This window comes from Sorex araneus, chromosome 5, assembly GCF_027595985.1.
Source record: "Sorex araneus isolate mSorAra2 chromosome 5, mSorAra2.pri, whole genome shotgun sequence".
In the NCBI taxonomy this organism is placed as follows: Eukaryota; Metazoa; Chordata; class Mammalia; order Eulipotyphla; family Soricidae; genus Sorex; species Sorex araneus.
The window spans coordinates 50,304-76,646 of NC_073306.1; the positions used below are offsets into that span (position 1 = coordinate 50,304).

At 62.0% G+C, this 26,343-nt stretch overlaps 2 protein-coding genes across 9 annotated transcripts; one reads left to right on the forward strand and one right to left on the reverse strand.

The window, feature by feature from the left end:
• The first annotated feature begins 1,306 nt into the window (after positions 1-1,306).
• SAMD11 (sterile alpha motif domain containing 11) lies at positions 1,307-17,857 on the forward strand. 6 transcript variants are annotated; one of them, XM_055138877.1, is made up of 14 exons: positions 1,311-2,285; positions 3,074-3,165; positions 6,143-6,306; positions 7,002-7,052; positions 10,938-11,059; positions 13,369-13,455; positions 13,546-13,680; positions 15,018-15,168; positions 15,454-15,569; positions 15,672-15,750; positions 15,825-16,315; positions 16,459-16,583; positions 17,035-17,145; positions 17,227-17,857. In XM_055138877.1, the coding sequence occupies exons 1-14, from the start codon at positions 1,769-1,771 to the stop codon at positions 17,470-17,472; spliced, it is 2,487 nt and encodes an 828-aa protein (XP_054994852.1). In that variant the 5' UTR covers positions 1,311-1,768; the 3' UTR covers positions 17,473-17,857. The 6 variants fall into 6 exon arrangements, with proteins under 6 accessions (XP_054994849.1, XP_054994852.1, XP_054994854.1 ...); XM_055138879.1 differs by having other exon boundaries at positions 13,549-13,680; XM_055138876.1 differs by having other exon boundaries at positions 1,313-2,285; positions 16,456-16,583.
• NOC2L (NOC2 like nucleolar associated transcriptional repressor) lies at positions 17,542-26,230 on the reverse strand. Of its 3 annotated transcripts, XM_055138883.1 has the most exons (19): positions 26,164-26,230; positions 25,918-26,076; positions 25,452-25,626; positions 25,250-25,363; positions 24,804-24,924; positions 24,630-24,720; positions 24,146-24,224; positions 23,883-23,993; positions 23,423-23,533; positions 22,890-23,078; positions 22,566-22,705; positions 22,068-22,179; positions 20,919-21,032; positions 20,692-20,793; positions 19,428-19,571; positions 19,190-19,303; positions 18,597-18,729; positions 18,320-18,403; positions 17,542-18,084 (listed from the first exon to the last, which is right to left on the reverse strand). In XM_055138883.1, the coding sequence occupies exons 1-19, from the start codon at positions 26,187-26,189 to the stop codon at positions 17,978-17,980; spliced, it is 2,226 nt and encodes a 741-aa protein (XP_054994858.1). In that variant the 5' UTR covers positions 26,190-26,230; the 3' UTR covers positions 17,542-17,977. The 3 variants fall into 3 exon arrangements, with proteins under 3 accessions (XP_054994858.1, XP_054994857.1, XP_054994856.1); XM_055138882.1 differs by having other exon boundaries at positions 24,804-24,921; positions 25,918-26,216; XM_055138881.1 differs by having other exon boundaries at positions 25,918-26,216.
• Between the last annotated feature and the right edge of the window lie 113 nt (positions 26,231-26,343).

The following is a 26,343-nucleotide window of genomic DNA, read 5'->3' on the forward strand; positions in this document are numbered from 1 at the left end:
GCTGATATGAGGAGGGGTCACTGACGGTCACATGCATATTGCCCCCGAGACCTTAGACTCCAACAGCTATGTGCACATGCAGTGACCCAACAGGGGACAGAAAGGGGATGTGAGGTCTAGCTCCAGGGCTTCCAGGACACGGTCCTGCGAGAGTCCAGACTGACCCTCAGGTCCACCTTGGGGCTGCTTGACAGCTTCAGCTGAAGATGAAGTGGACAGTGTGTGGTCCAGCAGGAAGGCCCTATAATCAACAGCAATCAGCCACGTGTCCGGCAGGAAGTGTGGTGGTGTGGCCTCTCAGCCTGCACCCTGGTCTCTGCACAGGACCTCCTGAGTCCGAGGGCAGCTCCCGAGAGCCTGGACGGGAGAAACCCTGTGGAGATCCCCAGAATCCTGGAAGCCTGGATGGGAGTAAGGGGTGATGGGAGGCTGCAGCAAACACACCAGAGAGACTAGTTTGTCTGTCAGTGCAGAGTATCTTGCTTTCTCCTGCTGCTCTCCTGAGCTATAGGGAGGGGTAGTTTGATCTGACTCCCAGCAGGGTCAGGGCTGAGGGGCTCCTCCACAGCACCCAGGTTGGCCTGGATGAGACAGGTTCCCTTTCCCCAGATTTGCATTTAAGAGGAAGTGGAAATGTGTCCCCCCCACCCTGCAAATTCATTCCTCTCTCGGGAGCTGGGTACCACAGCACAGAGTCTGTCCTGTAGCCAGATGCTCAGTCTGTGTCATCAGGAGTCGGGCCTCTCTGTGGGGCAGCCCCTCATCCACATGATAGACAAGACGATGCAGGTGTGCCTACAGGGCGAGGCAGCAAGGGCAGACGGAATCCGCACACTCTCCCGCACCGCACCTGGGACAGTCACAACCTCTCACCAGTATGCACACAGGCCTGCGAACGACAGGGGTGAATGGTCCCTGCCTCCCTGAGGAGCCGGCCCAGCTCCGGCCCCTGGGGTCCGGGACTCGCACCCAAATAAAGACTCCCCTAATAGCAGCCCAGCACAACCCATTCGGCTCGGCTCGCTCAAGACACCCCCCTTTCCTCTCCTCGTCCCCTCGCCCCTTCGGGAATAGGGCAGTGGCCGCTGCTTCCCCCCGCCCTCCGCCTTCACCCTTGCTGCCTCCCGCGTGAGCTCAGTCGGTTGTCACGGCCCCCCTGTTGGAGCCCGCGGCCGCCCGCCCGCCGCGCCGGGGCCGTTTAAATGGGCCAAGTTGTGGCGGCGGCGGCGGCGGCGGCGGCGGCGGGAGTCTCCCAAGTCCCCGCCGGGCGGGCGCGCTCCGGAGCGGGCGGGAGCGCGGGGGGCGGGGCAGGGCCGGGGGCCCGGGACCCCCGGGCGGGGCGGGGCGGGGCGGGGCGCGGGGCCCGAGACGTCCCGGCTGCTCATTGCCCGGCCGCGACCGGCCGTCCGGCGACCAGCGAGCCGGGCGCGGGGCCGCCCCTGGGGGTGCGGGCGCAGGTGGCCCGGGCGCCGCACTCTTGGCGCCCGGCGGAGCTCCGGGACCCTGGAGCTGCGGCTCTCGGCGGGTCGATCGAAGATCGATAGCCGCGCGGGCAGCAGCATGTCTCGGACGGCCGAGGCTCCGCCAGCCGCTCGGGCGACGGTCCGAAGGGGCTCGGCCGGCGGCGCGGCGGCGGGAGCCGGGGCGCAGTAGCCGGGAGGGCGGGCGCGCGGCCGGCACTGCGCCCCCACCCTCGGGACCCAAGTGCGGCCCGGGCGGGACAAGTTGTGCCGAGGCGACAGCTGAGCTGTAGGGCCGCTGGCCCGCCATGCCGGCGGTCAAGAAGGAGCTCCCCGGCCGCGAAGACCTGGCCCTGGCTCTGGCCACCTTCCACCCGAACCTGGCCGCGCTGCCCCTGCCGCCGCTGCCCGGCTACCTGGCACCGCTGCCCGCCGCGGCCGCACTACCCCCGGCTGCCTCGCTGCCCGCGGCCACCGCCGGCTACGAGGCGCTGCTGGCCCCGCCGTTCCGTGCTGCGCGCGCCTACCTGAGCCTGCACGAGACCGCCCCGCACCTCCACCTGCCCCGGGACCCGTTGGCCCTCGAGCGCTTCTCGGCCCCTGCAGCCGCCGCACCGGACTTCCAGCCGCTGCTGGACAACGGCGAGCCTTGCATCGAGGTGGAGTGCGGCGCCAATCGCGCGCTGCTCTACGTGCGCAAACTCTGCCAGGGCAGCAAGGGGCCGTCCATCCGCCACCGCGGCGAGTGGCTCACACCCAACGAGTTCCAGTTCGTCAGTGGCCGCGAGACCGCCAAGGACTGGAAACGCAGCATCCGCCACAAAGGTGCGGCGGCTGCAGGGGGCCCGGGTCGCTGCCGCCCCTCCCTCGCGTCCGGGAGACCCCTCACCCCGCCACCTCTGCCCCGAGGGGGCGCTGCGACTCCGGGGCTGCCGCAGGGACACCCCCTCGGCCGGGCCAGTGCCCTGGGCTCTGGTTGCGCCCCACCCGGCAGGTCTGGAGGGACGCCTGGGCCTTGGGGCTCCGGGGAAGTTTCTGGGACTCGGAACAGCAGGCGGGAGGCGGATGCCAGCCTGGGGCGCTTTGGGGAGTGAAGGGGCGGCGGGGCGGGCGCCTGCGGGGTCTGTCTCCGGGGAGCCCCGGGGCTGCGCAATCGCGGGCGGAGGTAAGGGGGACTTAGAAAGTTAGAGGCCCATTAGAGCGCGGCTTTGGGGGTCGCCGCTCCGCAGGGACTGCCCCAGATCCTGCGGCGCGGCACAGCGCGCGCGGCCGCCCCCAGCCGCTCTCCAGGCGGCTGCGGACCAGAGGGTGGGGCTCGCGCGGGGGTGCGGGGGGCGCGGGGAGGCGGAGCGCGAGGAGGAGGCGGCCGCGCGCTGGGGAGGGCGCTCGCCCGATCTTGAGTTTCAGAGCTCTGCAGATCCCTGCGGCGTCCGGGAAGGCGGGTGGGTGGCAGCGCGGGGCCGCGGATTGGGAAGTTGAACGGCGGTGGGTGCTCATCCACCTGCCAGGACTGGGACCAGCCTGGCGGCGGCGGCGCCCCAAACCGTGCCTGCCTGCACGGGCCCTGCCCGTGGGCCTGGGCCCCTCACTGGTCCTGCTCGGTCTCCTCGCAGGGAAAAGTCTGAAGACGCTTATGTCCAAGGGGATTCTGCAGGTGCACCCTCCGATCTGTGACTGTCCGGGCTGTCGAATATCGTCCCCCGTGGTGAGATGTGGGAGAAAAGTGGGGGCTTTGGGGCTTCTTTCTTCTCTGCAGAGCTTATGCCTGTGTTTGCTCAACCCTGTTTGAGTGCAACGGGTTCTCCAAAGGGGAATCAAGGGAGATGCTTTGGGTGGGAATGTCCGGTGCCTTGAGGGCCCTCTGTTGTGGAAGCAGGGCCAGTCTTGCCCATGTGGCCCTGGTAGCTGCCACGCCTGACCCCGGGCATAGCGGGGGGGGGGGGGGGGGGAGGGGGCGGGGGCGGCGTTGTCCATGAACAATGTCTCTCTGGTGAGTGCCCCAATTGGCCTGCAGGTCCCCATAACACTGGCCCAGCCAGTGATACTTGTCCTGGGCTGTGAGTGTGTGAGTGTGCCGGCTGACCTGGCTGAGAATGTGGGGTCCTGAAGCCTGGAAGCCTGCCTGGGGAGGGGGAGACACAGACCAGGTGGGGCAGGATCTGTGTCCTGTGACCTTTTGGTAGCAAAAGAACTAAGTTGGAAGCTGGTACAGGGTGGCCTCCCACCCTTGCTTCACTAGCCAAGAGAGGCAGAAAAAGCGAAGGGAGGGGCTGTGCCTTCCTTGGAAGTGCTGCCTTGCATATCGGTGTCCTCAGGCAGGGAGGCTGAAGAATTGATTTTTAAAGGAATAGATTTGAGAAGGACAGAACCCAGAGGAAATAGGGCAGTCAACGATCAAGATAGGGGCAGTACCCTGTGCTTCTGGTGACAGGTAGCAAGCTGGACTCCATGGGCACACCTGTGAGGACAAATGTGAGGTCAGGGGAAGGCGATGCAGCTTCATCTCACCTTTGTGCACTCCACAAACAGCTGACAGGTACACACACACACACACACACACACACACGCACGCACGCACACACGCACATACTACCTGCCACTCAACCTGCCTTCATCAAGAGACCCAGCTCCTGTTCAAGCAGCTGGAGCCAGAAAGGGAGCTTCTGGGACCCAGCTAGGTCTGGAGCTTCTGTTCAGGAAGCAGGAGCCTTGCCTCTCCCACGCTTCTATGGAGAGGCAGAGCAGGCTGCCCCAGGCCAGCACCAAGCCCCGTAAGTAATAACAGGGTCAGAGGGAGGGAAGCGGGACCGAGCTCAGAGCTGCCTCTCATGTGGCTCCCAGGTCCATGCTGTGCATGAGGGGAAGCTCAGACCTGTGCTTAGTGCCCAAGCTCCTGAACCTTCCCCTTTGGGGGGCACTGCAGTGAGCCCCCATATCTTTCCAGCCTCACTTCCTCACAAAGACTGTCTCCCCACCCCGCTCAACCAGGTGCCCAGGTATGTGCACACCTCACAGCCTCACAGACACACACACCAGGTATGTGCACACCTCACAGCCTCACAGACATACACACTGAAGGGAAAATGTGAGAGTGCACATGGCAGAGACATGCAAACCCATGCAGGCCACTCTGTGACCCCTGAACAGACCTCACCGTGCTCTCACTTCTGTGCACTGCTGACAGGCTCATGTCCAAGGCTGTCTTTCTTAGGCATGTGTGTGCCTAGTCCTGAGGATGGGGGGTTGTGTGTTTCTGCTCTGGTCCCTCTTCCTTTCCCAGGAGCCCCAGGAACCGTTGTGTACCAGCGAGACTGCTCTAGCATCATTCCCATTAGCAACATCACTGATTGCTGTGCTCTCGCTGTGACCAGTGTCCCCTCTTGTCAAGGGAGCTCTGAAGGGAAGAACAGTGGCACACTGAGCTGGGGCTAATGGTTGTAGCCTTCCTAGTGGTTGACCAGCCTCAGAATCCTGGGGCTGGTGTAGAGGCATAGTGGTCACCCGCCAGTGTGCCTACTGTGCTGTCCCTGCAGTGGCAGGGCAGGCTCTCAGCAGAACCCACAGAGCAGGCCTGTCCAGCCTTGCCCCTCCCACTGACTGTAGCAGAGGACATGGAAGGTCCTCATCATGCCCCTGGACTGTGGGGCATGGGCTCTCACACCTCCTTATCAGGGCACTGCCTGTGCTGGGGTGTCCACCCAAGGTGGCCTGGGTTCCAGAAGGGCAAGGCCCTCCCAGACACTTTCCTCAAACTTGGGGGGAAGGGGATCATTGTCTTGTCAGTGAGGGAGTGGCCCCAAGAACAAGTCGATAACCCCAAGGCCCTGTCACCTGGTGTGTCAGTAACCTTTTCTTAGACAAAAGGTCTTGCCTATAGACCAGTGTGACTTTATTCCACAAGAGGAAGTGTGGTGGGGAGGTGACAACTAAAGGGTGGAAAGAGCCAGGTGTGGGCTTCGCAGGGGCACATGAGCACTGTGAGGTGAGCATATATGTGCCTTCCTGCTCCTCCGAGCCTGTTAGCTGCCTCATCACAGTGCTTCCTGCACTTACCCGTGGACTTGGGAGTAAGAATAGGCCTGTGGGAGACTTTATTAAAGTCTCCATTCCTTACCTGCAGGCCCTTGGGACAAAGGGCATGGGCTGATTAGGCCTCTGACTGGTAACCTGTGACCCTTGAGGTGCTGTCTTCCATGGCCCAGTGGGCTCAGGCCCAGGGTGCCGTCTCTGCACAGGCCCCAGAACAGAAAAGGGCAGAGAGCTGCACAGGTGAAGCCAGGGGCCTGCTGTGGCGTGCGGCTCCTCGCAGGGTCTGCCTGAGGGCCAGGCTAAGTGCCTGGAGGGGAGCAGGCTGGACAGTGCCTGACAAGGCCATACCCAGAGCCCTCTCACCTCTCAACTTTCCGAGTGGGCTGCAACACCCTACCCAGGAGCTCTTGTCTTCCTGCTCTTGTTGTGGCCTTCGGCCAGTTGTGACTCTAAAATTCCTCATGCCCACAGCAGAGACTTGGAGACTCTACCTTGCTCTAGACCAGGAGTGGGAGGCTCTGGCAGGTAGCCAGCTGTCTGCTGGGTCTCTGCAGCTGGTCTGGGGGCCCAGTGGGAGAGCAACCGAGGTATGAGCTCTCCAGGATGCTGAGATGCCCACCTTGGCCTGACCCTCCCTTGTCTACCCTGTCCAGAACCGGGGTCGACTAGCAGATAAGAGGACAGTTGCCCTGCCTCCTGCTCGGGCCCTGAAGAAAGAACTGCCCCCCAGTGATGGTGATAGTGACGGCAGCGGCCTGGCCTGTGGGCGGCTGGGCTTGAAGCAGGAGGGTCCACATGTCCGTATCATGAAGAGAAGGTGCGAGTCCCATGGACCACAGGGGGTGGGAGTGGGTGCAGGGGCTCTGGGGGGAGTCTTTGAGATGGGGACTGCATCAGTGGGGGGGGGTTGCAGTGTTCCCTGGGGGCTGGGCTATGGTCACATTTACCTTGTCTTGTCTCAGAGGACATAGCAGCTACCACTCATGAAACAAGACAAGGACTCTCAGGACAGAACAGGGCCACATGCTAGGATTCAGCTGTGCAGCAGAGGTGCTTGCCCACGTGTGGGGCGGGGGGGTGGCCAACCAGGGATGAGAGGGTCTCAGCTCCAGCAGCCTTCCTGGGAGGGAAGACCCCATCCACTGTCTCCAGCACCTCACTGCTTCAGGCTCCAGCCCCTACTCATGACCACCCTTTCCTCTCCTGCATCCTTCCACTGTGTAGTGGCCACTTGAGGGAGATGAGGTGACAGCAGCTGGGACAAGTGTCTGCACCCATGAAGGCCTGACACCCCCATCTGTACTGGAGCTGGTCACAAGGTCACTTCCCAACCTGATCCCAGCCCTCGGGGCTGCTCTAGAGACCCAGAATTGGGGCTCAGTGGCGAGCACAGAGGAGACTGGGGCCCCTCTGGGACATAACAAGCAGCTTTGACTCTGCTGTGCCCCCCAGGGACAGGGTCTGATTGCCCTCTACGGACCTAGAGCTGACCCTCTGCTTCTCTCCCGACAGAGTCCACACCCATTGGGATGTGAACATCTCCTTCCGAGAGACTTCCTGCAGGTAGGCCACTGCCTAGGCCAGGCCTCTGTCCACTCAGGCACAAGCAGGGGCTGTCCTCCACACCCCGGGGTCTTCCTGTAAATCAGCCTCCCTCCTCTCCTTGGTCTGCAGTTTCACTGTCCACTGTGCCATGTTGTGACCCTAGCAGTATGGTCTCTGAGGACACCCTCCCACAGGGGACTGGGCATTTGGGCCTATCAACCCAAGATGGGATCATCAAGCCAAGACTGTGAACTTCCTCCTCCCACCCTCCCAGAGACCCTCCAGGAGATGAGAACACATGAGGTGGTGACAGACACAGAACAGTTTCAGTAGGAGAAGTGGGTATCTGAAAAGATGGGGGAAATGAAAGAGGGGGAGGGAGGGGGGGAAGCTGGGCAGGTCCAGCTCAACTGGACACTAATAGGCCTAGAATCTGGGCATTTGCCTCTGAGAAATAGGGAATCACTGAAAGTTCATGATCAGGAGCGTGGTCAGGAGTATCTTTTGAAAAGGTCCTCTGGAGGGTTCACCTTCTAGGTTGGGGGTCCACCCCAGCCCATGGTGATTCAGGCTGGGAGAATGGTGAGCAGGTGAATCCCAGATTAGTGTGTCAGTAAAAGAAGGGCTCTGTGAGCAGTGAGGTACATGAGGAGACCCCAGGCCTGTTTCCAGAGGGATAGGGGGCTGTCAGCTCATCAGCAGGGTCCGGCTGTGGTTTCCTGTCTGTAGGATCAAGCCTTCCCTCAAGGCTTCTGGGGAGAACAACAGGAGAGGCTGTGTCATCTGTCCCCCCTCTCTCCCAGCCTGGCCCTGTGCCAGGGGTGTTATTATTTATGTCTCTGAGAATGTCTGGATTCAGGAGTCGAATTACAATGAAAACATCTTTAAACGTATTTCTACCTCATTTTGAAGTTGCCGGCTCAACTGATCATTTTTATGAACCATCATGAACATTGACATTTTATGAGCCTCTGACTTGGGAAGCTGCTGAATAAATTTGTTAGTGAAGTTGTAAGGGAATCCAGAGCTGCCCTCTGGCCCTCCTGCCCTCCTGCCTGCCGCAATCCCTACCCCACCACTGCTCAGCCATGGGGAGCAGGAAAAAGCCCCATGTCCAAATGCAGGGGCCCCTGCTAAGAGATGGAGCCAAATGTGTGCAGGGTTGGAAGGGCTCCTTAGGGCCTTTGGGGCCTTCAGAGGGACTGGAATGGTTTTCTGGGTTTTACAAGGGGAGATTGTGGTGAAAGAGAAGGGAAGTGCCACAGCTGAGCCAGGAAAAATGTTCTAACACAGCTGACCCATCCGGCCACAGCACACTCTTAAGTCTAAGGCTCCAGGCAGGCCACAGCCCAGCTGCAACATTCTGCCCTGGCCTGGCTCTGCCTCATCTCAAATCCTTTTGGCCTGGCCTCTGTCCTGCCTCTGTTCTACCAGCTGGACATTGGTCCCTCCTCATTTCTACCTTACTTTCTGTCTCCATCTGCTAGTCTCTGTTCAGTCATTTCTCTGCTTGTCTGCCCCCTTCTAAGTCCACACGGGTGCCTCTGCAGCCCTGGGCGCCCTGTGTCTGTTCTTCCCACTGCTCCCACCTGTTCTCTGTCTCATCACTGATCTGACTGCAGTGAGGACCCTGCTTGCTGGGATCTCCATGCCATGACATCATAGTCCCTGCCTCAGCAGGAGGGCAACAGCGGGAGCCTGTGTGGCTGGGGACACAGACCCTGTACCCCTGCTGGCCCAGGCTGCCCCTTCACTTCCCTCTCACTGCACCCTCCAGGGATGTCTGTGCTGCGAGAATCTCATGCTGGGACTCACACATTCCCATCCAGTGTGACCCTGATTGCTTGGGCTGACCAGGTCAGGCCAGGCTGTCCTGCGGCCTCTGGGCAAGCTCCTAAGGCAGGAAGCACAAGTATCCTGATTCCCACTGGCCGAAACTTTTACCCCAAAGACGAAGATAGTGCCTGACCAGCTGAGCAACCTCCTGGGCGAGTGGACACCACAAGGGCCAAGTTTCAAGGGGAAGAAAATAGGGGCTTCGTCCCCACCTGCTTCTTCTCTAGTAGGGTGCAATGCCGGGAGTGGGGACTGCAGGCCAGCAGCCCCTCCCTGGTGCTGAGGACAGCAGTTCTTCTGCACCCCCACACCCATGAGCACCAATAGGGGGTCAGGTTGGCTGCCAGTTAATCCCATAAAGTACTTACCACCTCCCCACCTGCCCTCCTGTTTGCTTGGGGGAGGGGCCTTCTTCCCTCCAGGGAGAGACTGGGATGGGGAGGGGACTGCATCCCCCTCAGTTCAGAGACTTGGTGCTGAAACTGATCTGCTTAGGGCCAACCTGGATTAGCTCCAGTCACCCAGGCTGGGGGGCCGAGGGCTCTTAAACCAGGTTCAGGTTCGGTTCCCAGGTCACTCTGTGGAGGCTCCTTGCAGCAGCCCAGCCAGGAGGTCGCTCCATTGCAGGTGGGCCAGGGAGGGAGCACAGCCACAAGAGGTGGGTGGGCACCCTACAACTCTTCTGATTCTCTCTCTCCTATCCCATCATACCACTGACTTCTCTGCAAACAGGGAAGGGGACTGTTATACACAGTCAGAAGGGCACTCTGGCTCCCTCGTTCCCTCATGGTCCTGTGAAGTGGGGGTTGAGGTGACTTAACAGGAGGGACTGAAGAGAACACAACCATTAGGTGGGTGTTTTATTACCAGTCTACACTGCCAGTGACTGAGTTTCTTTCTGGGAGCCCTGGGAATAGGAGGGGGCTGAGCCCTGTGTGTGTGTGCGTGTGTGCGTGCGTGCACGCGAGCAGATACTGTGTGCGTCTTTACAGATTATGTGTGTACATCTGCTGCTGTTCTGTGTGTGTGTATGTGCTATGTGGTGGCATGTGCCCGTGTGTGTGCAAGTGCTGTGAGTGGCTTGTGCCCATGTGTGTGTGTGTGTATGTGCAGTGGTGTATACCTATTACCCATGTCTGTGTGTGCCTGTGTGATTGTGTGTACAAATGTATGAGTGGTCTGTGCCACTGTGTGTGTGCAGGTGCGGTGGATGATCATGTGACCTTGTGTGCAGGTGCTGTGTAAGTAGCCATATGTCTGTATGTGTACACATGGTGTGTACCTGTGTGTGTGCAGGTGGCATGTACTTGTGTGTCTGTGTGCGTGCAGGTGGTGTGTGCCTGTGTATGTGTGTATGCCCATGTGTATGTGCAGTGGCGTGTGCCTATGTGTGCAGGTGGCATGTGCCTGTTTGTGTGTGTGCAGATGGCATGTGCCTGTGTGTGCAGGTGGCATGTGCCTATGTATGTGCAGGTGGCATGTGCCTATGTATGTGCAGATGGCATATGCCTGTGTGTGTGCAGGTGGTGTGTGCCTGTTTATGTGTGTGTGCCCGTGTATATGTGCAGGTGGCATGTGCCTATGTGTGTGTGTGCGTGTGCATATGGCATGTGACTAGCCTCGTCGTGTGCATCTCTCTTACTATGGGACTTTGCACTCAGCCTAGGTCTCCCTATTTGAAGAAACTAGGGGTCCATGGAAGTTGCAGGGTTAGTTGAAATACTACGAAGGAAGTTCTTCCTGAATGGCTGACAAAGAGAGTTCTGGGTGAGGGGTAAGTGCCCGGTGGATAGTTTGTGTCCTCTTGAGGTACAAGTCTGAGTCAGGGCCCTTGCTACGCACACCCTCCTCGAAGCTCAGGGAGTCTGAGCGTCAAGGCCTTGAAACAGGCAGATACCAGGCAGATCCTACTGGTCCCGGTGGGGCCTGCCAAGACCTTCATAGGCAGGAGAGCTTCACCTGCGGGCCCAGGGATGGTCACAAGACTGCTCCCAGGCGCGCCTACAGAGTGCACGTGAGGTGTCCCCACACTGTCCTTAGGCACCTTCCCTGTCTGCTTCCCTGCAGCCAGGACAGCCACCTTCCCACCCTCATCTCCAGCCTGCACCGCAGCCGCCTCGTTATGCCTGAGCACCAGAGTCGCTGTGAATTCCAGAGAAGTGGTGTGGAGATCAGCCTGGGAGCCTCAGGTGAGAGACAACCTGGGTGCCAGGACAGAGGACGCCTGCTCCGCTGCCCTCTGGGTCTGTGTGCAGCCACTCTGGAGGCTGCCATCGCCAGCCTCCTTGGCGGGCAGCCAGGGAGGCCAGTGGAGGAGGTGGCAGGCCGGCTGTCCCCTGGGGCTGCATGTGATGGTAATTGTGTTAATCCTGGCTGGCCAGGCAGACAGGAGGCGGAGGCAGTGGCTCCAGTGTGGCTGCTGCAGGGGTGGGCTTGGAGCAGTCAGGACCGCTGTAGTCCTCTCCTCACAGGCATCGAAGCAGCAGTCCCCTCCACATCCCCTCCGGGTTCAGCACATTCCATGCTGCCTGCCCTGGAGCTCTGGGCAAATCTGCAGGCCTCCCACAAAGACCCTGGAACCCCCAGTTAACCCCCTCGGCCTGCCCGTACCTGGACAGGCAAGGAGGGGGGGGGGAGGCGGTGTGGAGGTGGTGGCTGAGCAGACAGCTGATAAAATCTAATTGCCGCATCGATCGGCAGAGCTGTGGGAGTCCTCGGTGATTGAGATATTCTGTCTGAGCCAGCAGGCTCTCCCCTCCTCACGGCACACATGTGCATACACTTGTGTGTCCTGCTCTCTCTGGTGAACGGTGCAGGAGAGCATTGGGTACTGCTCAGTGCTATGGGGTTGTCAGGACTGGCCACGCTTTTGCCCTCCCAGACCATAGCCCCCATCAACTCCCATGTGTACCTGTGGTCCCCTCCTTTTGCTTCTACAGAAGCTGTCAGTCTCAGAGACCCTCCCTGGGCTGTGGGGGGCCCCCGAGGGCAACATCTGTGACTTGTCAACTTCTGGAGGCTTTTCCGACTCGCCCATTAGGGAGGCCCCTATTATAGTGACAAGGGAACCCCCAGACCTCCACAGCAGTAACTTGCTGCAGGCTCACTCTGGGGCCTTCTTCCCCCCGAGGGGCACCTCCCCTAGACTGAGAGGGGATCCCCATGTGAAAAACGAGAACAAGTTCTGGGCGGAAGGGTTCTAAAGGTTTGTGTGTATGAGTGCACATATGCATATGTGCTTATGTGTCTGTGTGCTTATGTGTGTGTGCATGCATGGGTAAGTGCACATATGTTTGTGTGCTTCCATGGGTAACACATACATGTGTGCTTATGTGAATGCATGTGTGCCTGCATGTGAATGCACATGTGTGTGCATGTTGGGGCATGATTTTGTATGTGCATGTGTGTGGGTATGCTTGTATGCATGTGTGTGCACACACATACAAATTGGAACCTGGGCACCCACTGTGGTTGGGTTAGGGGCCTCCAGCTGGTGTGGCCCCCTTCCTGCCAGGTCACTGAGGCAGGACCCTTTCTTCAGGGCAGGGGGACCTCATCCTTCTCAGGGCAGGGCCTGCCGGGCCAGTGGCAGTGAGGTGGCTGGGATCAATAAGTTATTAGCACCATTCTGTCAGCTGTAAAGTGGAGATTGATCGGCGCTCCTGCTGCCGGCCGCACTTCCCTGGCTTGATAAAAATGACAGATTAAAGGAATAAGAAAAGGAATTAGGCTCTGGGCTGATGGCAGGCCTTCTGGGGAGCACCTCACTGCCCGGTTGGGGGAGGCCGAAGTCAGAGGGAACAGCCTCACCTGTCCGCCCAGGTGGTCCTGTGAGGTTGGAAGGGCCCTAGGCATGGGGCCGAACTGCAGTCCTGAGAGTGGGTGGACATGCAGACTGGCTGCCGCTAGCTCTTGGCTCAAGAGGAGGCTGGATTTGGGGTGCCAGGGAGGGGCTGGGTCCTGGGGACAGCCAACTGGGCAGATGTGAGGTATGAGAAGGGACCATGAGAGAACGTGGCTGTGGCCAGGCTGTGCACTGGGGGACATGGTGCTGAGGTGCTGGTACAGCTCCTGGGAACTGAAGCCTGGCCAGGAGGGCAGCGACACCAAGGGACTGACTCAGGCCTCCTGGGGACAGTGAGCTATGTGGACTGGCAGAGGGTGGATGTGATAAGTGTGCCTGGCCCCAAGGCAGGGTCTGTCACCTGCAGCCCTTCCTGAGGGGGAGTGTTGGGTTCCTAGCACTGGCCCCAGTCCGGTGCTGGAAGAGAGAGTGGTTCTGATTGGATGTGAGCCCTATGGGCTGAAGAGGGGCAGAGTGGGCCCAGCAGGGCACCTGGACACCCTGAGAAGGGTTCAGGAGACTGTGGCTGCCCACCAGAACACCCCCCCCACCCACACTGGCAATGGAGCTGGTTTTGGACTGAGCATAGGGGCAGGAGAGGGGGGCTATGCAGAGTGGTCGCCCTCGCCCTCCCAGACCTCTGCCCTCCCACAGGTGACCTGCTGGGCAAGAGGCTGGCCCGCTCCCCCGCCAGCAGTGGCTGCCCTTTGGAGAAGAAGGCCCGAAGCGAGTCCCCCCAAGGTGGGAATCTGACGGGGGCTTGGGGGACAGGCCACTGGTGAGGGAGGGGCACCCATCTCTTTCTGAAGAAGCTGTTGTGCCCCCACAAAGCAGAGACTCTGCTGCTGCCAGAACTAGGCTCTGGCATGGCCCCCGAGGAGCACTACCGCCGGCTCATGTCTGCCCTGAGTGAGGCAGGAACCTTGGAGGACCAACGGCTCTACCACCTGGGTGCCCCCAGTCACGGTAAGGTCCCCACCAATGCTCCCTTCCCTGGCGAGGCTGGGAATGCGTGTCAGGGCCTGCCCCCGTGCCTGGGCAGTGAGGCATGCACTTGCCTCCCTCCTAGGCATCTGCTTATGTGGGCAGATGGAAGGGTCATCTTTTCTGCTGCTGTCCTCCACGACCAGGTCCCTGCCACCCCCACACCCTCCAGCTCACACAGATTCCTGGCAGCTCCCCTCCTGTTGGCCCCTGTGGGCACTGGAGACCCAAGGAGATCATCCCACTGGTCCCTACAGCAGCTGGGGCTGTCACGGGCCAGTGCCCTGCCCCTTGGTCGGCATGTTGAGGTGCCCACTCCAGCTGAATGACTGGGTTAGCCACAGGAGGGCCATGAGCCAGCAGGCCAGGCCAGGAGATGTGCTGAAGGCAGGCAAGGCAGCGACATCCCACCAGGCTCTGCGCCCTGTGGCTAGCTGGCCCACCTGTCTTATCCCAGCCACCCTCTCAGGGACCCCTCCCAACCTCCACCCCAGGCCTCCCAGAGCCTGCGCGGGCTGTGGGTGGGGGAGGGGTGCTGGGAAAGGGGGGCAGGATTTCCTCTACCCACACAGGCACTGTCCCCCAGGGCAGCTCAGGCACCGAGAGCCTGAATAATTCACCAAATGTTAATAATTTAAAAATCTTCCTTTTTAATTGCTTTCCCTGCCCTGCCTGGGGCCGGCTGCGCTGGCCCGCGCGGGGGCGGGGGCGCGGGCCGCTGGGGAGCCGCGCCGGGAGCGGGCTGTCAATCACGGCCCCCGCGCCGCCGCCCCCGCCGCGGAGCCGGCTGTAAATAACCGCGGCCGCGGGGCGCGCGGGGGCGCGGGGGCCCCGCTGGGATCGACGCAGGCGGCCGCGCCGGCTGGGATCGACGCAGGCGGCCGCGCCGGCTGGGCTCTGCGGGCTGGCACCCGGCCCGGGGCAGGACCCACCTCCGCTTTTCGGGTAATTAATTTATAAACAGGCGGCGGTGGCGGAGCCAGCGCAAGTGGGGGGCTCGGGAAGGGCGCGGAGCCCGCAGGCCGCCGAGCCGGGTGGCGAGCCGCGCGCTGGCAGCCCGCCCGCCCGCCCCCCTCCCCCGGGGTCACCGGGGCGCAGCGCCGCTGCGGCTCCGGCCTCCCCAGGACGCCGCCCCGCATCCCCACCGCGGGCTGTCCCCTCGGCCTCCCCGCCCCGACCGGCGCCCACCTCCTGCCCCGGACCCTGCTGCCTGCTCCCCCCGCCCCCCGCCCTCGGGCCCGGCTCGTCCCCGTCGGTGTCCTGCAGCTCCGGCGTGAGGCCGGGCCCGGAGTAAGTGCTGTCGCCCGTACCCCGCTCAGATCTCCTGAGGGTCCGGCAGGAGGCGGCGGCGAGGAGCCCCGGCGGCCTGGACGTGCACCTGCCCTCGGCCGGCGGCCAGCGCCGCAAGCAGGGCCTGGGCCCGCTCCGGGAGAGCGGCGCGCCCGCCCTGGGCCCCGCCTTCCCCGAAAGGTACCCGCGACCGGGGGCGGCCGGACACGCGGGCGCGGCCCCCGCCCCCCGCCCCCAGCTGCAGCTGCCGCCGCCGCCGCCGCCGGGACTGCGGCTAATTACAGCCGCCCAGGCGGCGGGGGGCGGGGGGCGGCGGGCGCCCCGCGGTAATTGCCGCCTACGCGCCGCCGCCGAGATTAATTGGCGCCGCCGGCGGGGGCGGGGCGGGGGCGCGCGACCCGGGGCCGGCAATTAGCGGGGGCGACGGGGCGGGTCGCGCGCCCCGCTCACTCGCGCCGCCCGCAGGGAGCTGTCGCAGCCGCCCCCGCTGCTGTCGCCGCAGAATGCCCCGCACGTGGCCCTGGGCCCCCACCTCAGGCCCCCCTTCCTGGGGGTGCCCTCGGCGCTCTGCCAGAGCCCCGGTAAGTAACGGGCCGGCCCGGGCGCTCCGCCCCTTCTGCCCCGGCGGGCGCGCGCGCCCGCTCCCGCAGGGCCGCCCGGCCACCTGCTGCGTGTCCCCCCAGGCTTTGGCTTCCTGCCGCCCTCCCCGGCGGACGCGCTGGCCCGCCAGCAGGAGCTCCTGCGGAAGCAGAACCTGGCGCGGTAAGTGCTTGGGGGCCACGGGCCGGGGGCGCGGCTCGGGCCCGCCGCTCACCCCGCCTGCTCCCCGGGTCCAGGCTGGAGCTGTCCGCGGAGATGCTGCGCCACAAGGAGCTGGAGAGCGCCCCGCGCCCGCAGCCGCCGGCGCCCGAGGCCGCCCCGCGCCCGCCCGATGGCCCCGATGACGTGCAGCGGCGCGGGGCCATGCTGGTGCTGAGGCACAGCTCGGCGCCGCTTCTGGCCCTGCCCCCGCAAGGCTCCCCCACCCCGCCCCGGGAGCCTGCCCGCAGGGCCCCTCTCAAGGGCATCTCGAGCCCAGTCTTGGCCCGGCCCAGCGAGCCCAAGGAGAAGGCTGAGGCAGGGCCCTGGACACAGGAAGGTCCTGAAGAGGAGGCCCCTAAGGACTCAGATGGGGAGGACCACGAGCCAGAGGAGCCAGTGGCTGCCGGGGGCCGGGTCCCAAACGGAGGGGCCAGCTCCGAGGGGAAGGGGCTCCTCTCAGGACCCTTGCTGCCTCCACCACTGCCCCTGGGCTTACCCTATGCGGTCAGCCCATATTTACACACAGGTAGGCACCGTCCTGCCGCGGGCAGGAGCCCCAACCCGCAGTACGCACTGAAGGTGTCAGTGGAAAGAGTCCCTACCTTGGTGATGGGCAGTTAGGGAATGGCTAGCAGAGCTGGGTCCCAGTAACACCCCCCCTCCCAGCAGGTGCAATGGGGGGGCTCTTGATGGACGGAGAGTCAGCCACCAGCCCCGAGGATGTCAGCAAGTGGACAGTGGATGATGTCTGCAGTTTTGTGGGGGGCTTGTCTGGCTGCGGAGAATATGCACCGGTGAGATGGGACCTGCCTGCCTCTCCCCCATACTGGACATGGTGCAGTGTACATGTCCCTGACGCCCGTGGCTTCCGCCCTCCCCACTGCAGATGCTCAATAGATACTACTGGGCCACCAGGGGCTTATGTCCCAAGCATCCCCCCTACAGTTTCTGTTGCAAGCATCCCCTCTGCAGTGCCTTCAAAGCAATCTCTCTGGAGCAGTTCTCCCGTACTAGGGTCTGAACGACAGGACAGCATGTGGCTGACCAAGTCCGCCAAGAGTAAACCCTGAGCACTGCCAGATGTGCCTCCCTTACTTGGATGCATGGGGATAGAAATTTGGGCTGCATACATGCAAGCCTCGTGGTCTACTGGCCCAAGATTTTTTTGTTCAGCAATCTCCAGTCTGTGCTCCAGAAAGACTGCCAGACAGTCCTGGCATTCGGTGTGGTTGCTTCTACCCCTAGGTCTTCAGAGAACAGGGAATCGACGGGCAGGCGCTGCCCCTACTGACAGAGGAACACCTCCTGACCACCATGGGGCTCAAGCTGGGGCCTGCACTCAAGATCCGGGCCCAGGTAAGCTCCAGTCGGGGTGTGGGGCTGGGGCTTGCCCACTCGCCCCTGGCCGACTCTGCATCTGCGCCCACATCTCTGCAGGTGGCCAAGCGTCTGGGACGCATCTTTTACATGGCCAGCTTTCCCGTGGCTCTGCCGCTGCAGCCACCCTCACTCCATGCTCCTGAGCGGGGCCCAGCCTCGGGGGAACAGCCCCTGTCCCCAGCAGTGGCCACATCGCCCTATGGAACAGGGCACACACCTGCTGGCCAAGCCTCACCCAAACAAGGAAATGGGACCCTGGCTCTACTACCGGGGCCTGCTGACCCCTCCCAGCCTCTGTGCTGAAGCCACAGGTGGGGCTCCCTGCCTTCACCCCAGCCCCTCACAGCACGCGACACAGGTGAGACACATCACTCAAGAGCAAAGACTCGAGGTGACCTGTGCAGATGGGCAGGGGCGGTACAGACAAACCAAAGATGAAGAAGGGTCACTCATGCCCCTGAACTTCTTAAATGGGAACTGCTCTTGTGGACGCCAAAAGCACCCTGAACCGGGGCAAGGTGTCAGAGAGGCCTCTGGGGGGGAGGGGGCGCGGTCCTGGCCCATCTGCATGGGTCAGTGCCCGCTCCCGCCCTCACAGCCACCACTCCAGATATCAGCACAGCGCTTGATACTTTCTGGTGTTTTCATATTGTAAAAAAAATTAAAAAAAAAAAATCTTGTGCATCTACCAGCCTTTCCCCAAAATGGTCTGACACGGGGTCTTGGGGCCAAGGCCGCTCGGGGAGCTGCAGCCCCACAGGCCCGGCATGAACAGGAGCGCAGCAATGGGTGACGGCACCACACAGCTTCAGTCCTCGTCAGACAGCTGCAGGTCCTGCAGTTCGTCATCTGGCCCCTGCGCCAGACTCCACAGTTCCCCAGGCAGCAGCCCCGCCTCCACGTCTGGGCTTCCATCTGCAGGGAGATGATCCTCCATAAATCGTGCGTTATCAGGAAGAAGCCAGCCTCGAGGTTATTCATCACTAATTAATCACAGCACTAATTAATTTATCGGAATTGCTACTGCTGCAGGGGATGGAGCAGCTGGCCTGCCGTCCCTGGAGAGCAGAGCAGGCTCTGCCCCAAGGCACACCGTTCCCCCCCCCCCCAACAACCAGGCCACCTGCCCAGCAACTCCCAGGACACTCACCCTCTGAGCCACTGCCCGCTGCCTCGTCACTGCTACTGCCCTCCTCTTCCACCCTCTGCCGAGTTCTCAGGCAACCAGGTGACTCTGGGGAAGCAGAGCAGAAGCACTTCACAAACAGTAACGGCGGGATGCAGGCTCAGAGCACTGCAGCCCCATTTCCAGGAGACCCCACCACCACAAATGAAGCCCAGCGGCTGAAGGGCTGGGCAAAGGCAGTTAGGGAGCCCTTCCAGGCCCACCTGCCCTGTCAGTTCAGATGCTGACACACAGACCCTACCTTTCTCTGTGGAGTCTGCGGTACCCTCATCATCACTCTCCAGGTCAAAGAGGTCCTTGAATTCCACCCTGTCCTCGTTCTTCCTATCCTCCAGCTTCCGCCGTTTTATCTCTGGGAAGTTCAAGTCTTCCAGCTAGAAGGACCAGGAACCACAAGGTGACTGAGTCGGTGAGCAGGTGACCAGAGAGCTCAAGGCCCCCATGGTCATAGCAGAATGCCCTCACCCCCAACCCCTGCCTTGCTCGGTCAATTCCCAGCTGATTCCTCAGCAGCAGCCAGGTCGGCTTCACCTGCTGACCACAAAGCACCTTCAGAGCCACAGCCGCCGACGCAAAGCCACCTGCAGGCTCTTCCCTGGGCCCCCGGTTGCCAGCACCAGACAGGGTACATGTCAGCACTCATACCTGCCCCACCAGGCTAGAGGAGGGCAGTGGCCTCCATTACGCAGCCCTAGTACCTTGGAAACCCACAGCTGGGTGAACCTCCTGCCTGTTCCATCCCTAAGGACGGCCACCCTTGGCCATGGGCACAAGCTCTGGTCTCACCCTGCTCCCACCAGCTCCTTCCATGCCCCAATCCCACTCCCTCTGTACCCGTTCTTTGCCGCTGATCTCAAGCTGGATCTCTCGGTCCCTCAGTTTCCGCCACTGGCTGTAGTACCTGGTGAGTGGTGTGCCTGCCTCCCGGGTCTGCTTTTCCCAGGCATCCTATGGGGGAGGAGATGTGTCACACCCCAGCTCGGTGAGCCCCCACACTCCAGCCACCCTGGGGAGTGACTGGAGTGAAGCTTCAGCCAGTGCTGCCACCCAGTCCATCCAGAAGCCAACTGACCACTGCGTGCCGGGCAGACACAGCGAAAGAGGCCTGCTGGCGGCGGCTGCTGATGTGCTCTGCATTCTCCTGCACCTTCTCCAGCAGCTGGCGCACCTGTCGGCAGTAGTTGGCCACCTTGCACTCCCGGAGGAAAGACTTGAACTGCAAAGGAAGAGGGCTCAGCTCCGGGCACAGCAGCCCTAGTGGTGGAAGCCACAAATGGGGTGGGTGAGGTAGGGGGGTTCAGGGCATGCAAGTCCAGCCCTACAGAGAAACAGCAAGATGTAACTGGGCTAGGCACAGAGCAATCCCGGTACAGTGCTTCACTGGCACAGCCCTCTGCTCTCTTCTTCATGCACATGCGCTGTCCTTTAGGGACAGCCGTGTCCTCTCAAAGTCTAAGAAACCATGTGGCTGCAAGGCCCAAAGATTCAGGAGCTAGGAAATAGTACATTGAGGAAGGCGCCTGCCTTGCACGCAGCTAACCAGAGTTAGATCCCTGGCATCCCATACAGTCCCCAAGCCCGCCAAAAGTGACTCTAGAATGCACGGTCAGGAATGAGCCCTTTGCATTCCCAAAACCAAAACCAAAGATCCTCCAGCTGCCTCTTCACAAGAAATTCTCGCTGCTCCCTGGCTCGATGTCTCGAGCCAGGGAGCAGCGACCCTTGTCCCCAAATTGGAACCTGGTGTGCCATGTGGCTCAATGGCAGGGCCTAAGTCTGGCCCACACCCAGGCCCCAGTAGCAGGGCTGAGTCCACCAATGGGTCCGCCTGTGGGAGGCACTCTTTGATGGGGGCACTTCTGAGCACCTCAACAGAAGGCCCAGAAGTGGCTTCAGAGAGGGGGAGCTCACTCCAGCCCCAGCGTTGCCAAGAAGGGCAAAAGCTGTTTTGCAGTATCAGGAGAGAAGGAAGGTCCCTCCACCTTCCTTACAGCCTCCACCAGGCCACCAGCAGCAGCTTATTGGAAGAATCAATCCACCCTCCAGCTAGAGAGCCCAAGGGCTAAAGGACAGCCCAGGCACAATCCCCACTACCACTGTCGCCCAAGAACAGAGCTGGGAGTAGCTATGTCCACCACCAGGAGTGGCCCGACCCTCAGTGTATGGGTAGACCCAGGTTGCTCAGTGGCCACTGTCCCCAGGAAAGGCCTTGGGGCTGGTGTGGGGAGGAGCTGGCAGTCCCTGAGTCCTGAGGGAGTCACCCAGGCAGCTCCTGTGCCTCGGCCCCAGGGACCCAGCTGCCAGCGGGCATAAAGAGAGATGGGCAGAGCACACACCTGCAGGATAGCTGGCAGTGCCAGCTCAGGGAAGGCAATGCTGTGGGCCTGACTGTGCAAATACTCCAGGGTAAGGTCGTACAGCTGCTCCACGAGGCCATCCTGAGGTGGGCGGTGGCAGGAAAGCGAGTCAGGGCACAGAGCAGGGAAACAGGCCGCAACACCCAACACGACGCTCAGTGGTCTACCAGAGGCCTGGAGCGTGGGACCCCTGGAGTCCTTCATACCCGGTAAGCCTTCTCCTGAAGGTTGACCTTGGACAGCTTCAGGACCACAGCAAAGTTGATGGGTCTGGAACTCATGCGCCCGGGCCGCCGGTTGAAGTCAACCTGCTGGAAAACCTGCCCGAGGTCTGGTCAGCCTTGTGCTGCTCCCACCCACCCCTACCACATGGGATCAGGAGGGTTCTGTGAGCAGACAGAGCCCCCTCCAACAGGCCACAGATCACACCCTGGGCCTGGCCTCAGGAGCCATCAGGAAGGGACAGATGGTCTCAGACAAAGCCCCTGCTGCATTCTCAAAGACGGGCTCGGGTTGACCCTCCTGTGTTCTACAAAGAGGACAGGCAGGAACATGATAATCCCTGTTTAGAAAGGACACTGGCCCTCCATATTCTAAAGAGTAGAGTGACCCTTCTACACTCTGCAGAGAGGACAGGCTGGACCATGACACTCTGTGTTCTAGAGAGAACAGTGACCCTCCCACGTTCTCAAGAGAGGACAGTGACCCTCCTGTGCTGTGTAGAGGTGAGAGGCTGCAAGAGTAGGTCCCGGCCTCCTCCATGCCTGCATGTGGGTGATCTGGGGCAGGAATGCTGAGAAGTTAAAACAGTCAGCAATGAGGCACCTCCTCTGTCCTGCTCAGGGACTGGAGGGCCTCTGTCCAGCAGTGTTACCCCCAAGTCACATCTGGAGAGAAAGGTGGGCACTCCTGGGAGCTGAGCACCCCCAACAAAGACAGTGTTCCCAAGGAGCCTTCCTCAGCACAGTCAGGGCCCCACAGCCCCTGCCTCATGCTCAGTGGGGCCAAGAGTCACACTGAGATGGCTCCTGACCACCTGGTGGATGGCACTGGGGCCTCTGGTGGAGGATGGGAACCCTGGACAGCTGCTGGCTCGGGACCAGGCACAGGGCAGCCCTCCCTGCCATACAGGAGCAACACCTGTGCCAAGGTGCAGCTCTGGGATAAGACCTGACTTGGGCTTCTGGCCCAGCTCTGCTGGGCGCACCTCAGGAAACTGCTGAGAACTACACAAGCCGGCCTGAATCCGGCACCTGCCAGCCACTGTCCTCGTCCTTCCTACCAGCCTGAGTAGCAGCAAGGAAGGCCAGGGCATCCAGGGTGAGAGTGGCGTGCCTGCGAGGGGCCCCTCTCACCTCGAGGAGGAAGGGCAGTACAGGGATGAAGGTGCCGGTGCTCTCCGAGAGCAGGGTCAGGGCCCGCACACAGTGCATACGCAGCGGGTAGAAACGAGCGGTAGGGACCAGCCTGCGGGCAGAGGGGGCAAGGGCAAGCCTCAGATCCCCACAAGCGACTGCAAACTCCAGGTAGAGTGTCCCTGGGCTCTGCCCCAGTGGCTGCCCTCCCCACGCCTGCCCCCCCCCGCCCCCAGCCTACTGCACTGGGTTCAGCTTTAAGAACTTGCTACCCATTCCACTGGAGAACAATGGGTCACAGCGCCAACTTTTCACAATTTCATTTCAGTGGGAGTGGAGAACCTAAAATGCTAAGCACTTTTAGGTTATGACTGCCCCCTCCTGGCCAACTGTGGCAACTGGGATGAGACCCTCCCGGAGAATCCATTCCTGCAGAATGGCTGACCCCTGCCCCTGCGTCCCCCTCCCCCGCCCCAGACCTTCCCATCCCACACTCACTTGATGCAGCCAATGACAACCTGGGAAAGGGGGTAGATTAGCGGTTGGAGGGCCTCGCTGGGCCGGATGGTGCTGAGCACACGACACCACAGATACAGGCAGTGTACAAACTGCCAGTTATACACGGACTGGTACGTCTCCTGGGGAGGACAAAACCCCGTGCAGGTGAGCCCAGAGCCTCAGTCCCTTCCCACAAAGCCCCACTGCAGCTGCAATGCACACCCCCCCACCTCAGGGACCTCTGACTGCAGCAGAAGTCAGACGCAGAGGTACTCCACCCCAAGCACCCCTCCCACTGTGGACTGCACCGAATATGGAGCACACCTTCTTGCGTGTTGTCATGGCATTGCGCAGGTGGATGGCCAGCTGTCGGATGTAGAGGAAGGCGTGCTGGTAGGCCGCGCCAGGGTCCAGGGCAAGCATCTCGGTCAGCGTGCGCTGCATGAAGTTGATGAGCGGCAGGGCACTAGGGGAAGTAAACTTGCAGTTCCGCACGTAGGTGATGTACATTTGCTATGAGAAGACCCCAGACAGATTGCTGAGATTCAAGGCCGTTTGTATCCGCTACTGGCCACACCCATGCCCAGGCCTTTTCCTCAGAGATGCCCCCACCCCCCTGCACAAGGCCACCCACCAGCCATGCCTGCTATAGACCCTCACAACCCTGGTTCTCCCACAGGTGTGTCCCCCTGACCAGGGGCAGAGGGGTGGGTAACTACCGTGTAGACAGCTGGGGAGGGGGGGGCCAGAACTCAGAATGGGGACGGTGAGGCTGGGCAACAGGTGTCCCAAGGAGCCATTCACGGAGAACTCTGTCCCACATGATACCCAGGCCTGCCCAGAGCAGCCTTGCGTACCTTGAGAACGGGGCTCAGGAAGGTGCCTTTGTGCCGGCAGACTCGGAGGAGCACCAAGAAGGCCAGCACTCGCAGCGTCTCCTCCCCCGTGCTCCAGACGACCACCATCCTCTGCAGAGGCCGAGGGTCAGGGCTGGGCCTGCCCCATCCCACCCGGCCCCACCACCCCACCCAAGAACTTAGGAGGACGAGGACTCAGGTCACAGCCCATCGTGAACACCCAGCTCAGACCATGACTGCCCAGACAGCAAAAAGGGCTTCAGGGGGAAGGTACAAGGTCAGGAATACAAGCTCTGTATGCGGGGGTCCCGCCTGGTTCCCCCCCAACACTGCCAGAATGACTCCCCGGGACACAGCCAAGAATAGCCTCCAACCCCCACAGGTTTGTCCCCAAACAAGCCCAAACTGAGAAGTCTGCGGCCACGCCTCTCACTGGACAAGGCAGAGCTGGGCTGCCCACCTTGAGCAGCACGCGGCACTGCTTGGGGAAGGTCAGGTAGTAAGGCACCAGGTGGCTGATGTGCTGAAGAATGGCCGCTGCTACAGTGGTCTCGGTCACACAAGCCACCAGCTGTGAAAGCAGAGAAAACAGGGAGGCCCAAACCAGTGAAGGGGGGGCAGGTCCCCACCCAACTGTGGTAAAGGGAGGTGGCAGCTCCACCCTTACCGCCCCCCCCTCCCTCAGGGCTCCCACCTGGCCAAAGACTAAAAGCAGAATTGTACCTGCAGGACTGAGCTCAGGTAAGCCTTGATGTCCAGCCGGAGCCTCCCCCACAGCGGGCTACTGGATGGCGGAAGCACCCTACAGAGACACCACCGGTCCTGTGGCTTGGACACGGGTCAGCAGAAGGCAGGCTAAGCCCGTGTCCTGCCCAAGGCGGGAGGACAGAGGGCCCAAGGAGGAGGGTCTCCTCCCACCCCCAACCCCGCCTTCCAAAGGGTGCAGGATCTGACAGCTGGATCAGGGCCCAGGAAGGGGTTCCCACAGGTCACCCCATCTGGCCAAAAGGATGGGGTGACCTTTTTTCATTGCCCTTTTCTGTCTGAGCCTAGAGATGTGCAGAATTCTCCTGTTCAAGATCATTCTCACGGTTTGAGGGCAACCCTTAGGGGTACTCAGGAGCCAGAGGTGCTGGGATGGACCCAGGGTTCCCCAGTGCCTGTGCTCTTGTTCCCCGAAACAGCTCCCCAGCCCTGGCCCTCTCACCTGCCACCCTCCTCTGGGGCTTTCCCAAACAACAGCTTCTGGAGGCAGGCAAAGAGGTCTCTGACACAGAAAGTGATCAGCATGTTGAACACTGGAACAAGGGGGACACAGCTGTCACTCACAGACAGAAGGCGGAACAAGGAGCCTGAGTTGTGTCCCCCGGCCCTGGCTCACCAGCACTGTCAGTGACCTGGAACCGATTGGCCTCAGCACTCTCCTGGTCTCCTTGGGTGGTGGCCACAGCGGCTCGAAACGCCTGCAGGATCTGGTGCAGCAGCCGTGGAGTGAGGTGCTGCTAAGGAGCAGAGAACCCAGAACACGGGAAAGGCAGTCAGCTGCGTGTGGACAGCAAGTGGCGGCCCATCGTGGATCACTCTCAGACAGAGCGGCGGCAGGGGCAGGAGGACCGAATAGCTCCCTTCTCACAGCAGGGAGCCCAAGCTGGAGCTGGGAGGAAACCGGCGAGCAAAAGAGAAACGGAGAAACGACCCACAGAGTCCCAGAATCGCTGCTGGAAGAAAGCAGTCCTGGGCCCCAGCATAGGACAAGTGCCAGGAGCACCCATGTCATGCCTGCAGACGAAGGGGGTGGGGCCCTGCAGGTTCCACTCAGCCCCTCACCTTGGCCATCCGCTTCCACCTCTCCACCATGGCAAGGGTCACAGGCACCGAGTCCCCCATCTTCCTCTTCTTCTCCCCAGGGACCCCATCTTCACTCTCGTCCTCACTGGCTTCCTGGACCAAACAGAAGGCAGGCCTGGAGCAGGGGCAAGAGGCCACATACATGGGGGGCTTGCCCCGTGAGGGTCTCTGGGGTTCTCACCTCCAGCGTGTCTGGCAGGGCATGGAGCTGCCCATCTTCCTCCTCGGAGCTATCAGAGTCACTGAAGTCCAGTAGGCTCCGGTCGTTCTCCTGCAGGAACTTGTAAAACTCCGGGTCTTTATCCTTCAGTCGAGAAAGCTGGTCCTTGTGCTCGGAGGCGCGGCCTTTGCGCCGGCTGTGCTTCACCGTGTCGGACGGGCCAAGGGGAAACGCAGGGTGAGGCTCTCTGGACCCCACTGCCCCCTCGGAGTCAATGACGGCTCCACCTGCCTCCCCGCCGCATCAGCCAAGGGAGGGTCTCACAGGCGCCCCCTTTCAGCGACCTCCCAGTCCCCGCACCCCTGCTCCACCTGCGCTCCCTCGGGTGCCGGGCCTTGGAGGGGCCCCCCAGAGCCCGGCCCCTCCCGCGCCTGGGCTGCGGGGCGGGGCGGGTTCTCCCCCGCCCCCTGCACGGGGCCCCCCACACCTGCCGCCCCGCGCCGCCCCGCGCCCGCCGCGCGTCTCCGGGCTCCGGGGGCCTCCTCGTGGCGCCGACTCCGCGCCGGGGGCCGCGTCGGGCTCGGGCTCGGACTCGGAGTCAAAGCCCGAGGCCAGGAACTCGTCCACCGTCAGCTCCGCCAGGCGCCTGCGGGACACGACGGGGGTCAGCGCGCCCGGCTGCCCGGGGAGGGCTAGGAGCCCCGCGCGGGCCGCCGCCCGGCCGCCCACTCGCCTCCTCCGGCTCCGCGCCGCCGCCATAGCCGCCAGCCGCCCCGAGCGCCGCACTTCCGGCCCCAGCAGGCCGCGCGCCGCCGCACTTCCGGCGCGCAGGCCCCGCCCCGGCCGCGCGCGCGGTTGTCTCTGTGGTTCTCCCGCCGAGGCTCCCGGGGCGGGCGGGCACTGACGTCTTGGG